Source organism: Diadema antillarum, unplaced genomic scaffold, assembly GCF_040938485.1.
Source record: "Diadema antillarum isolate AM-2024a unplaced genomic scaffold, OU_Dant_1.0 scf00000183, whole genome shotgun sequence".
In the NCBI taxonomy this organism is placed as follows: Eukaryota; Metazoa; Echinodermata; class Echinoidea; order Diadematoida; family Diadematidae; genus Diadema; species Diadema antillarum.
Window position 1 is genome coordinate 1,204,620 of NW_027271072.1, and position 12,632 is coordinate 1,217,251.

General features: G+C 40.1%; 1 protein-coding gene across 1 annotated transcript; it reads right to left on the reverse strand.

The window, feature by feature from the left end:
• Window positions 1–3,086: 3,086 nt before the first annotated feature.
• LOC139723229 (uncharacterized) lies at window positions 3,087–6,381 on the reverse strand. The gene is made up of 2 exons (XM_071634489.1): window positions 4,693–6,381; window positions 3,087–3,615 (listed from the first exon to the last, which is right to left on the reverse strand). Exons 1-2 carry the CDS (start codon window positions 6,379–6,381, stop codon window positions 3,367–3,369), a joined length of 1,938 nt encoding a protein of 645 aa, XP_071490590.1. The 3' UTR covers window positions 3,087–3,366.
• Between the last annotated feature and the right edge of the window lie 6,251 nt (window positions 6,382–12,632).

Below are 12,632 nucleotides of genomic sequence, written 5' to 3' on the forward strand. Positions count from 1 at the left end.
AACAGGAGTTTATCAGTTCTTTCAGTTCTTGAATTTGTTTGATTGATGTCTATTGGTTAGACAAATCTGAAAAGCAGGAAGAATCCACTGACAAAAACCACTTACACATGCATGCTAATGTACAAAACATGTATGAAAGGAAAATTTCATTCAAAGACTTCTGTATGTTGATAGCACACATTTACAGTGGCAGCAAGACCTTTGCTTTCATAGAATACATGTACATTCAAATTTTCCAATATCCACTGTTTTTTTCTTTGCCAATCCCATACATGTACTCCTTTATGCATGTAAACAATACCAAACTGATAAAGATTTAAATAAACAAGATCATTTTCTCTGTGATTAATTTGATATCACCAATGTATCATTATCGATAAGAAGCAGGTTGCTTAGTGTATTATGGATGTCCACTCTGTGGTTAAGGATACAATCTTTGTTCCGTAAGCATAATGGTACAAATCTGTTGTCAGTATCAAAATAGATATTACTCAAGATATTTTGCACACTGCCACACTTAGGGCCTACTGGACAAGGATGATATATAATACAGCACTAATGTAGAACCTACTTTTGATCGGCTTGCCTTCTTTTGCTTCAGCAATCTTGCAAGTCTGCACTCAAAGAAACTCTTTAAGATTCACATGCTAGGTCTGTTGGTAAACAAAATGCACTGTGCATATGATGCCTTTACATCACAGGTTAGATAAAGACAGAAGAATATTAACTGAGAAACTCTTAAATATCCACGTATTTCAACACGTGACACTTTCAAGGCTGACAATACCAAAATAACTTTTTTAAAAATAACTTTTCATACTGTCAAGGACTTAAGAGCAGGTGGATTTTGTGGTGCACTGCTCTCCTTTTCACCAAAGATGCATTTGAAATATCACCGTGGAAACATCTTGCATGGATTCACTCTTTCCACGCAAACCATCTGCCATGATGTCGCTTGCAACTTCGCTCGATGCCATTGGGAGTTGAACGATGGATGGCACATTATACAAAGATATCGCCTGGCAACAGTGAAAACACTGGAAAGCAGGCTACCTCACTGATAAAGGATTACTCGGCTTAATGGATCACCCCCAAAAAGCCCAACAGTCAGCTAATGAGTATCGTCCAAGTGGTTGTTGCTGTCATTTGAGGTCATCACACCTCTTCAGTGACTGATGGGATCAATGCGTGTGCTCCACGGGTCCTGCTTTCCTCAGGGTCATGACCCATTCTTCAAGGGGGCACAATGGCTTATGAAATAACAAGAGGGCTGCAAATCAATGCACGCCTTAACTGAACAAAGAGATCCGCTCCCTTTCTTACAAGACACTCGACGGGAAGTTAAACAGGTGGCTCTGAATGCAGATGGGTTAACGCTGTCTGTCGCATGAAGGCAATCTTCACAATGGACCACCAGACACGCATTAAGGCACATGATAAATAGATTAATACAGCACTAGTTCTGGATGACAAATGAATTGGCACTAGCATTGACTAGAATCTTCATACACACACCAGGGGCTGCTTCCTCCTGTATGGTGGACTTGCTGTTGGTACACACAGTAGCTGTGCAACCATGGCAATAACAAGAAACCAACTAACAATGAATGGGTGATATTTTGGCAATTAGAATTATCCTATAACCAGTAGTTACAATGTATCACTGCAATCTTTTACTGTAGCTCTTCCTGTAACATATCAGTTAAATTTGTAAACCTGTATGAGACCATGAAGCTATAACATCATAGCAGCTCCATGATGAAACTAAATAGATTTATCTATCTTTTGACATCATATCATTATCAACTGGCTTTTGTCATACACTTTTTAAAAGAATTTTATTTTCTCTAGGTACTAAGCCATGGTGCACGTTATGCAATGTCTGTATACATTGTTAGATCTGAACACGACATAACATGCAATGCCACACATGTATGTGCATATGAATTCACTGTGCGTGCGCTCCCTTTAATTCTGTTTTCTTTTTTTAAATAAAAGAAATACATGGAAAAAAAGTGAACATCAGGCGCACGCCCCCTTTAATTTTGTGTCGTGTTTTTATAAATAAAATTATGCATGAAATTGCACGATGACCTTTTTTTTTTTTGCTTGTCAGCTGATTAAATGTGGAAGTGGCACTAGAAATATAAACTGCACCCCCCCCCCCCCCTTTAAGGAATTCCTGGATCCACCCCTGTGTATAGAGTACCCTTTACAGCACATCCCCTCAACCTCTTGTTTGAAAAATACAATATTCAGCCTCAACACTTGCATGTTTTAACATGAAGTATGCACTACAATGTACATCACATAAAATTGACAGAAAAAGATTAAAGATTGTTCAGTTGCTTCTGAGCAAATTACTAAACAAGTTTTTGCTGCCTCGGATCTTTACAAGCATCTTCCTGACGTTGATACAAAGGTTTAAACAAACCAACCAACTATATGTGAAACGACAGAGAGCACCATTTCAACATCATACTCTTCAGCATGTTTTCTCTGTTTGACTGGTTGACTTATGACGTGTTTAACCACAAAGGAATGATGTCCACAGATGTGTTCATCACTGAGGACTGAGAAAACCAACTGTGATACTTTGGAATGCTGCATGAAAGCTAGTGACATTTGTAATCATTACAAAGATGTTGACTGGTAGGGAAGAAATGTATGAATGTAAACTAATGTTCCTGACACAGAGATTAAAATGCTGCTAAACCTTCCTAAAATAGAACCTACAGCTTGTACATCAGCGACGGAATACATGTAATACATAACCTGTAAGAGCTTAGTGTAAGACTGTCCCATAATGTACACTGAGATAAAGCAACTCAATGGAACCTAATGTTATGCAATTATTCTTCAATTGTTATTCCCATTCTGCAGAAATGGCAATATTTGCATTCTGCTTTGAAAATCTGTGTCACTGTGTGAAAGATCCATGCATCTGTGTAGCCTGGCTGGATGATGATCTACAGATGATCTCCATGTTCAGATGCACTTGTATTCACCTGCAGTCAACACATAGAGCACTTCTAGTAGCAATTATTCAACTTCTGAATTTCATACAGAATAGTTTTGTACAGGAGGTAGCACTGGTTTTGTGTTTCTGTTTATTTCATTTGGCCAACAGAGCTTAGATGAACCTCAGAAAAAGGACTCACATGTGTGAACAAGAATTTAAGATAAATCTGAAGAATCAGAATGGGGACACATTCCCCCTTTGCGTTTGTTTGCCTTTTAGAAGCTGCAAAGATCTGTATTCACACAAAACGGCTAAACAAGACTGCATGCTATGACATTACAAACAAGTTTCCTGAGGAACAGTATGTGTCACTTCAGCTGCACTCACGGCAGACACTGTTGGGCTCACTTTCGGCGCGGAGGTTTCGGTCTGCTCTTGATATCCTTGCATTTCGGAATATGCCTGGCAGCAGTGTCCGGGTTGAATCGTCGCTCACAGTATGGGCACTGCTTGTAATCGGGGTTCTCTGAAGGGGGTGGGGGCGGCAGGTCTGCCAGATTTCCCCCTCGCGCCACGTAAGCCTGAGTCTGCCGAGCGTCTCGGATGGAACGTATAAACTCCTCGTGCTTGCGTTTCCAATTTGAGGGCTTGGTCTGCTGAAATGAAGGAAAATTATGACAAACAGACTATGAGGCCACTGTTAGATGGTATCCTCACAGTAACACATGGAACTCGACTGCAAACAAAATTTAGCTGCAATTTTATGTTTACAATGGAGCCTTCAATGAAATGACATGAAAAAAATTCAACTATAATTTGCAAAGCAGGCTATTTTGAAGGGTTTGACAAAGTCTTGAACTTTCCAATTTTTACTGGCAGTTAAGTTTCAGTAGAAAATTGACAGTTGCAAAAAGAAAAGACTTATACTGGTGAACAAAGACTTTTACACAGTGCATGTACTGTACTTTAGATTTACAATACAGTTAAACAAGGAATGTTCGCGTGCATTTTAATTTTGCGAATTTTGCAAGAGCCAAGATTTGCGAAATTAAAATGCATGCAAAAGTTCTTATCTACACTATATGCACTGAATGTTAGAGACAACTAGTGAAAATTTCATACCGCGAAAAAGGCTGTCGGCTCCAATAGGCAAAAACTTTATGCCGCCAAAATATTGTTTTACAATATACAAAAATTCTCTCTATGCACTGAAAATGAAAACAGATCAAAGTCACCCAGTAAGCATGGGCACAGGTATGTTCATTTCACATTCATACACAAATTGTGAGAGTACTGGGAAATATCCCACAATTCGTGGATGCAAGGTGACATAGGAGCGACTACTGCTAATAAAGATTTTTGTTTCATTCAATTCTTAGAAAAAGACAAAGAAAAATCTTTCATCAGGCACATAAATGTCTACAAAGAAAAATATCAATCTCCAATACCAGCCACTTGGAGTACTACATGTATGTAGGACTGATGAAATTTACACTTGGTTATATTACTTTGAATTCCAAACATGTTGTATCAAACGCCTTTTAAAATCATGTGAAGGGTAGATTAAATGCTGATCACACGAAGTGGTGCAAGAAGTACTGATGTACGTTGTGGTGAGAAAACCAAGTAAATAAATGTGACACATTACTAAAATAGCACTTGCTCAGAAACTCTACATACTTAATCCTTTACATTGCAAGAAGTGGCTATATATAGGAAGCCTCACATACCTTTGGTTCATTCTTGAGATGCTGGCCATGTTTCACATACTGTGCAACTTCGGTACCTTCGGTCCGCTGCTTCGTCATATCGAATACTTTGCGCTTCTTCTTGGATGCCTTTTTGCACACCACAGCATGCTTGGCAAGTCTGTCTGATGCGAATCTCCGCCCACAAACAGGGCATTCCTCCAGATCAATGTCAACCATTTCTTCGTCCTCCCCGCCAGCTTGCTCATAGAAACTGGTGACATGGTAGACAGGCGAGGGGGGCTTGTAGGGGGCAAAGTCCTCCTGCTCCTTCACTTTGGGTTTGGGTTTGGCCTTGGGCTTTGTCTGCAGTGCTTGCCGCTGCCTGGATTTAAACTCCCCAGCCCTGCTCTCGTAGTCATCGTTGTTGTAAGGCGAGTAGCCGGCATCTTCGTAGGGATCTTCTTCCGCAATCTTTGAAGACACTCTAGATGCCTTCTTTGGAGCAGCCTTGGGCAGAGGTTTTCGAGGGGTGAATGAATCCTCTTCATCACTGCTGTTGTCTTCCTCCATCTTTTCCAAGTCTTTCTTGTGTCTGGCGATCAAGTTCTCTAACTCGCGCTCTTTGGCCATCATGTCTTCATACTCTTTTTTCCTCCTCTCCTTGGCGGAGTTCATCTCCTGCTCCAGCTCCCTGTCATAATCCACCGTATAATCAGTCTTAGGTTTGGCGTTCTCATCATATTTTTTCAAGCGTTCCTGCCGCTCAAGGTCTTGCTCCTGCTGCCATTTCTGGAAGTCAGACAGCTTTTCCTTCGGAGGTTTTCTCTGATTGGATTTCCCCCTGGCAATAGGAGGGGCAACCTTTCTTGAATTCATTGGCTTTTGCTGCTGTGGCTGACGATTGTGATTACCCTGCAGGTGACCTCCTCTATACGGGTTGTCAGAACTGTCACTGAAATCTGTCTTTTGCTTCGTAAGATGACGAGAAACTTTTTGCGGCTTAGATATAGGTTTCATGCTGTAATCTCCATCATCATCATCACTATCATTGGGCAAATTTTCTGATGTCTCAAAGTGATCATAACTGGAAGAAGCGTTTTGCGTTTTATTCTTCATGGATTCGCGCTTAATTGGGGCCAGTGGATTTGACCGTATTACTCCCTTAGCTGCCTTTCCTGTTGGTTGTTGCTGATAGCGCTGCTGCTTTGTCAAATAATTTTGCATCTCTTGCTCTTTGTTCTTCTCAAGTCTTCTTTGTTCATCATGTGGGTGTTTGTTTGCAACTTCTTTGTTTTGGCTGTTGATCGACTCAACATCGCTGGCTAGACTGCTAGCCTTCCTCTTCGCTTTCAGTTTTTGCTGGAAGTGTGTGTCCCTGGAAATTACATTAGAGGAGTTCTGTGACTGCTCCATCTCCCTTCTCTCACGGAAGAAGTCTCTGACGATGCCTTGGCTGTTGCCCTCTTGGCTGTTATACCGCTGCACCTTCTGAAGACCCTGTTCATTCTGACGCTGGTAAATGGCTAACATTTTTTCCTCTTTCTCCTTCATCAGCTTCTTCTGAAAAGATTCCTGCATCATGAGCAGTCTGGAGCGGTGAGGGGCACTGACGTGGCGGGCCTCGTCACGCCTTTGAGAGACCGGAATCCTCGAGGAAGCTGCAGGCGCTGTCCTGCGCACATTGTCTTGATATCTGGACATGGTGACAGCAGAACTGGAACCTGCCATCTTACAATATGAAGCCGTGTCCTTTTAAATGAATCTGTAACAGTAGAAAATAGGGATGATCTTACTTAAATCAAAATGATGCTGAAATTAAGAGCTGATTTTTCAGTAAACTTTCAGCTGACAGGAAATGTATCATGACTCTTTACCTGCTCCTCTTAAAAGTATAAAAACAAAACAATACAAAAACAAAGAAACAAAACTTTCAAAAGTAATTCAGAGCATGAATCTGCTAACATTACCTGTAGTCTCTGCATGCTGGGTCTTACTCCTACGTTGGTATGAATGATGTAGGCCTAACGGTTAGTTCTAATGTTACTGTTAGTTCTATACCCAATTTAGTTCATCCCCTCAGTTCACCCCCTTCTCTGCTATATGCCTATGACAGTAACCCAACTGCACTGCACTGCACTTTGGGGGATATCAGACTTGCAGGGGCTGGTGGTATAAGACCAGTTTCATGATTTTATAGCATGGTACAGATCGATGGTATATTGCGCCGCTACTGCCAGTCTACTGGTATGCACCTGCCTGTTCCATTCAAACGACCATGCACTGACAGACCCCTATGCCATGGCCTATGACTGTGAGCTATGCCACCCAACCATTTCGAAGAATGCACGCGTAAACCCCATCAACAACAAAATCAACCCGATCAACAAGAAATAAACCACATCGAAAACGAGTTTCAACTACATACTGTGTAAACTGTCTGCTACCGCTGCATCTTCTCATCCATGCTTGAACTGGCAGTTTCACTCGTTGACAGAATTTAGGCTAGATAAGAATGCAGCGTTACAAGGAATGATCAAGAAATCGATAAACATTTTCGGATCCATCATTCACCCCCACCATCATTGTTTATCACGGGCGTGCGTGAGGATTGAGAACCGTTTTAACAGCATGCATACAGTCGGGGTGTTACGTTGGATAGAATGGTGCACGCGCGTACCATTTTGTCCACCAACGCAACGCATACCGTATATACAGTACATGCATTGCAAGAAGAAGATTGCAGTGTTCCGCAGTGTTCTGTGCGGTCGGTTCTTACCGTGTTGCCATAGAGACGGTAAACGATTTGTCTTGGTCGCATCGCACACTGTACGAAGAGGTTCACATGCACTCTTTGTGGTGGACGATCAATCACCCTCTATCCGATATCTCAAGCGGGGAGATGTGAGAGAACATTTCGGGAGTCTCCTATATATTTCCCTGCTTCGTGCAAAAATGATGAGTACATGAGGAAAAGTGGGGTAAATGACTGCAAGGAACGACACTGTGATTAAAGGATGCCTGAAATTCTGTGGTGCGGATCGTGTGCCACATGATTAGGCCTATAGGTTAATTATTGTATAATAGGCCTATAAAATATATTCCCTTGCATGGTTCCCCAAGATCAAATTCAGCTCTTATTCATTATAGTCCTCATACAATATGAGACTATAACCCCTACATGGCGGCTACACATGTAGCTTGAAACTAGGAGAAGGTGTACACTTCCGAGTTTTACACACTCAGTCGTCATGAATTTTCTTCCTTTTCTTCTTCTTCCTCTTTTTCTTTGTTGTTTCCCAGATTCCTTCTTGGAAGGGCATTTCATTTGGGGTTTTTTAACTCACTTTCCTCTCATTTCCAGTACCAAGCGCCACTGAGTTGTGTGAACTTACAAATTCGGAGGCATAAATCTAACATTATTCTGTCTTGCCATTTGAGGGATAAAGCACACCCTTTTAAGTAAACGGAACATACAGTGAAATGACGTGTTGATATGTGATTCAATAAGAACGGAAGAAAACACTTTCTCCAGCATCTTTGTATCAGGGAGCATCGTGTATCTCGAGATTTAAACTGTTATAGGCCTAGTTCAATTTCCATTTCTATTTCAATTTTATTTTCGTATTCTCGATGACAAATACATAGGGACCTATAGGCCTATAAAGTATTATATAACAAAATGTGGTAATTGTATCCTCTGGATAAGCATGCAGCTTGGATATTCAAGACAGTGGATAAGATTATAAATGTGTATATAAACAGAAGATTTTCATTCAGTTGTGCTCAGTGCGGGTTTTTTTTTTAATTAGTTTTTTTTTATACTCTTATGGACAAGGTGGGGTCTATTTTGCCCACAATGCCCCCTTTTACCCATCAGGTGTATAGTAGACATGATCACAGGCGACTGTTTAGGTTGTTTATGAGTGATGTTCGTGATTCCGAAGGTTTATTAATCCGAGACTGAAAAGGAGGTGTGTACAAACTAACAACCTAAAATCTATACGAACCTTATTTCGTTTTCAGATTACGGTGTAATTCTTTTTTTCTATTTTCCTCATCCGAGGTACTTTATTTTTCCACATAACTTCGTATATATACAATCACTTTATCTGCAAGTATCCAAAAGGCGTTCAACATAATCATTATGACAGGAAAAAAATAACTAAAGGGTACATCAATGATACCAACCAAAATAATTGCGTATTCTTCTTAATCCGATATCATCGAATCTTGTTTGGTTGCACTTCAAACTGATATAAAATCTTAATTCCGCTTTTAAATCAAAAGTTTTCAGATTAATGGAATAACGGGATAAAGAACCTTTGTTTCATTTACGGATTAACGACTCTCCGGAAAAACAAACTTTTTTTTTCCATTTTAGGATTTACGAACATTCTACACACATAACGAACTTTTCATATTCGGAATTACAAACTTTCGGAATAATGGACCTTTGGAATTATAAACCTTATTTCGTTTTTTTTGTTTTTGTTTTTTTTTGTTTGTTTGCTTGTTTGTTTTTTAAAGGAACCTTCAAAATAACGAATCTTATTTCATGTATTGATTAACGAACCTTCGGAATAACGAACTGTAGAAATAATAACAGGGCCATCTGAGAAAGCAGTGATGATATTAAAGTTCGAGAAGAGACTACTGTATTATATTACTCACACCATATAAGATAAAATGCAATCTGGGCCGTGCCCTGGAATAAACCTGTAAGAAAATAGTAGACTGATGTAAACAAGGTATGGGACGACTGCTTGCCTCTCGATTTTGGTGATGACGCATGATTAGTTCTGACGCTCACTTTATATCATACTCTAATCCTAATGGAGGAGACAATAAAAAGAATGGATTATTGAAATGTTTCTCTTATCGTAGAAATACCACTGGTGTCATAATGATGTTAAAATTATTTCAAACGAAATCATTATTGTGCTATAAAGACACCCTAACTGGGATAGAAAGAGAAGAAAAATAATATGTAGAGTGCAGTGTGTTTTGTATAGAATGGATTGCTCTTGCGTTTTGTTGTTTTCCATTATTTCATTTTACTTGGTGAGGATAACAGTTCACATTTAAGAGTACAGCATGTATCGCTGTGTTTATGTTCTGAAAAGTGCAAAAAAGAGAAAGAATTCAAACAGACTAACAAATAATCAAAACAAACAAACAAACAACAACAACAAAACAAAATTAGACTTGGGAAGTGGAATGAATGAAAAATAAAACAACAACAACAGCAACAACAGCAGAAGTTACTACATCCTCGCGCTAAGTTCTATTTGGTATGACGTGATAGACCCTACACTCAAGAAAACAGGTTCAACTTTGCAACTCTCTACCCGTTTCACACTGGGAGCACGTGTATGGGTGCAACTTTGTACCATTCTGGTCTGAAGGTCCAAAGTTGCACCCATAAAATTGCTCCCAGTGTGACACTGGTTAAGGTGCAAAATTGAACCTATTTTTGTTACTGTGAACTGTACTAATCATGCTACATATTACATTAATGTTTTAACTGACCAAAGAATTATCGTTTGAACATAAACTTTATTTTGTGTGATTTTTTTTTCTCAGTACAGTAGGGCCTACTTTTGAAATTCTTTGCAATCGAACAATAGCAACAACAATAACAACAACAACAACAACAACAACAATAAAGGGCAGCTCAACGCAGTTATTATTTACTTCTTTATCCTCATCTAGCGCGCGGTAGTGACGAATCCGGTAGCTCTCATGTGGCTCTCAAAGCGTGCGATTCCACAGGATTGGGGGTGGGGGCACGTGCACGACGCAAGGCCGGGGGGCGGTGGTGGGGGGGGGGGGGGGGGGGGGACGGGGGCCGGAGTACGATGTACGAGTCGTCAAGCCAGTCTGAACTGTAGGCCTAGTTGTACGTACTGTACATTGCACTCATCTCATCAGCGTTATCACTGATATCAGCGTCATACAACTCAAATCTCCTGCACTGCCGCACAGGAGAAATGGACATTCTGTATTACTTGCTGGTTCCGTGTATTTCTATGGCAGGTTGATGGGGGTAAGTTTCTATTATGATAAGTTATCAGCTAGCTCCCCTTTACTGTTGCAGGAAGGCAGAGGCAGAACTTTTATCTTCTGCTTAGTCCCTCATACTAAAAACTACGTTCGTTGATGGGACGCGTTTTTACAGCGACTGGGCTGTGCTGTGTACACTGAGTTATATTTACGTTCGTTGCATTTACGCATACAATTAAAATTACAATCAATTGTATTTCGTATCTCACGCAGTGGTGCCTTGTCTCAAAATCAGGGCTCAGAAGTTTAGTAGTAACTACCGTGAAACAATTATTGAAGATTTAAATATGTAAACTTTAGACCATGTGTATTACTATAAATACTAAACGCTCCAGCTGTCCGTGGTAAGCTATTATTATTGATTGTTGTTGATTGAATGATTCCAATTCCAAGGTTCTCATCTAAAGTAAATTTACCTAAGATTATAGACTTAACTGTTAGTTAGCCTACTGGATAGGTCCTTGGTCTACACGATGAATGTGAGAGTGGCCCTAGTGGTAGCAATTCCCCTTTAGTAAGTTTTATAGGTGATTGAGGAAACCTGGGGCCTGTCTTATAAAGACTTGTGATAGAAATCAATCACAAGTTTCATGTGAGCTTCAATGCAAGTTGCGATTGATTTGGGGACTTGTGATTGATTTGAAGGCTTTATAAGATGGGGCCCTGGGTCTAACATAATAGTACTCTATTTCTAACAATAAGTACTAATGACAATGTAAAACTGTTATTATTTCTAGTTTATTTGATGCCGGTATGAGTGCAAAAAAAAAATTTAAATGGATAATGACAAAAATAGATTGGACTGGATATTATAGAATTCTATCTAGGGTAACATCCCCAGTATTTGGTCACTTAAATTTTTTTGCAATATTTTTCTAACTTAAAATGATACATACATACATCATATCAACAGCAATGTATGTGAAATATATCAAATTTCTTTAATCTCAACTTTCACTAAAAATTGTTAAATATCTCACAGAATTGCACAAAATCCCGAAATATTTCACCTTGAAAATTCCCCAATATACGGTCACCGGCACCAGTATTCGGTCACGTGATGTGCGCGTTCAAAGTCAATGCGTGTTCAAGGCAGCTGAAAAATGCGCGCGCGCTACCTTGTTGGTGCAAAATTGCATCGGGGATGTTGTGGCGACCGTTGGTGACCGAATACTGGGGCCTCGGCACTTGCATTCAACCCTTGTACATTTGGACACTGTATCGGCAGGTACGGAAATTTTGTTTTTCTTTAGCGTTTTTGAGGATACCATTACACTCCAAGCTTGCGATAAGCGAAAAATCCTGCGAGAGAACGGCGTATTTCTCGATTTTTAGCGCTTTTTCAGCGACCCGTACTCTTAAAACTGGGCCTTATCCGCGTGCGCTTTTGGAAAGTAGCGCCGATTCTGCACTTTTGACAGTAAAATTTGGGATTTTGAATGGATTTTTGGAGGGGGCTAAGGGAGTTTCCTGTTGTGAATGAGTGTGCAAGTATGTGAATTAATGTGATTAGCATGTGTTGTGACAGTTGAACTTACTGGCTGGTTACTAGTGATAAGTGACCGAATACCGGGGGCTGACTGAATACTGGTGCCCTTACCCTATGCCAAGACCACTAGTTGTCGAGCGAGTCTTCATGAAAAGTTAGCGTAGCTAAATATTTCTTGTTGTCATTCAAGATTCTAAATGCCTGATGTGTCAAAATCATGTTCTTACAGGTAAAAATGTATGTTGCTTGCATGGGTGTGTCCTGTCACTAATGCTTAGAAATTTGGTGAACATTACATGTAGGTTATTGAATTTTGGAAAATACTTCCTTATGTGTCCCCCACCCCACTACTTTTTCTAATACCACTCTAAATTTACCCTTCCCTTGTTAGCTTTATATGCACAGATGCACGCTGCACTGCCTCTTC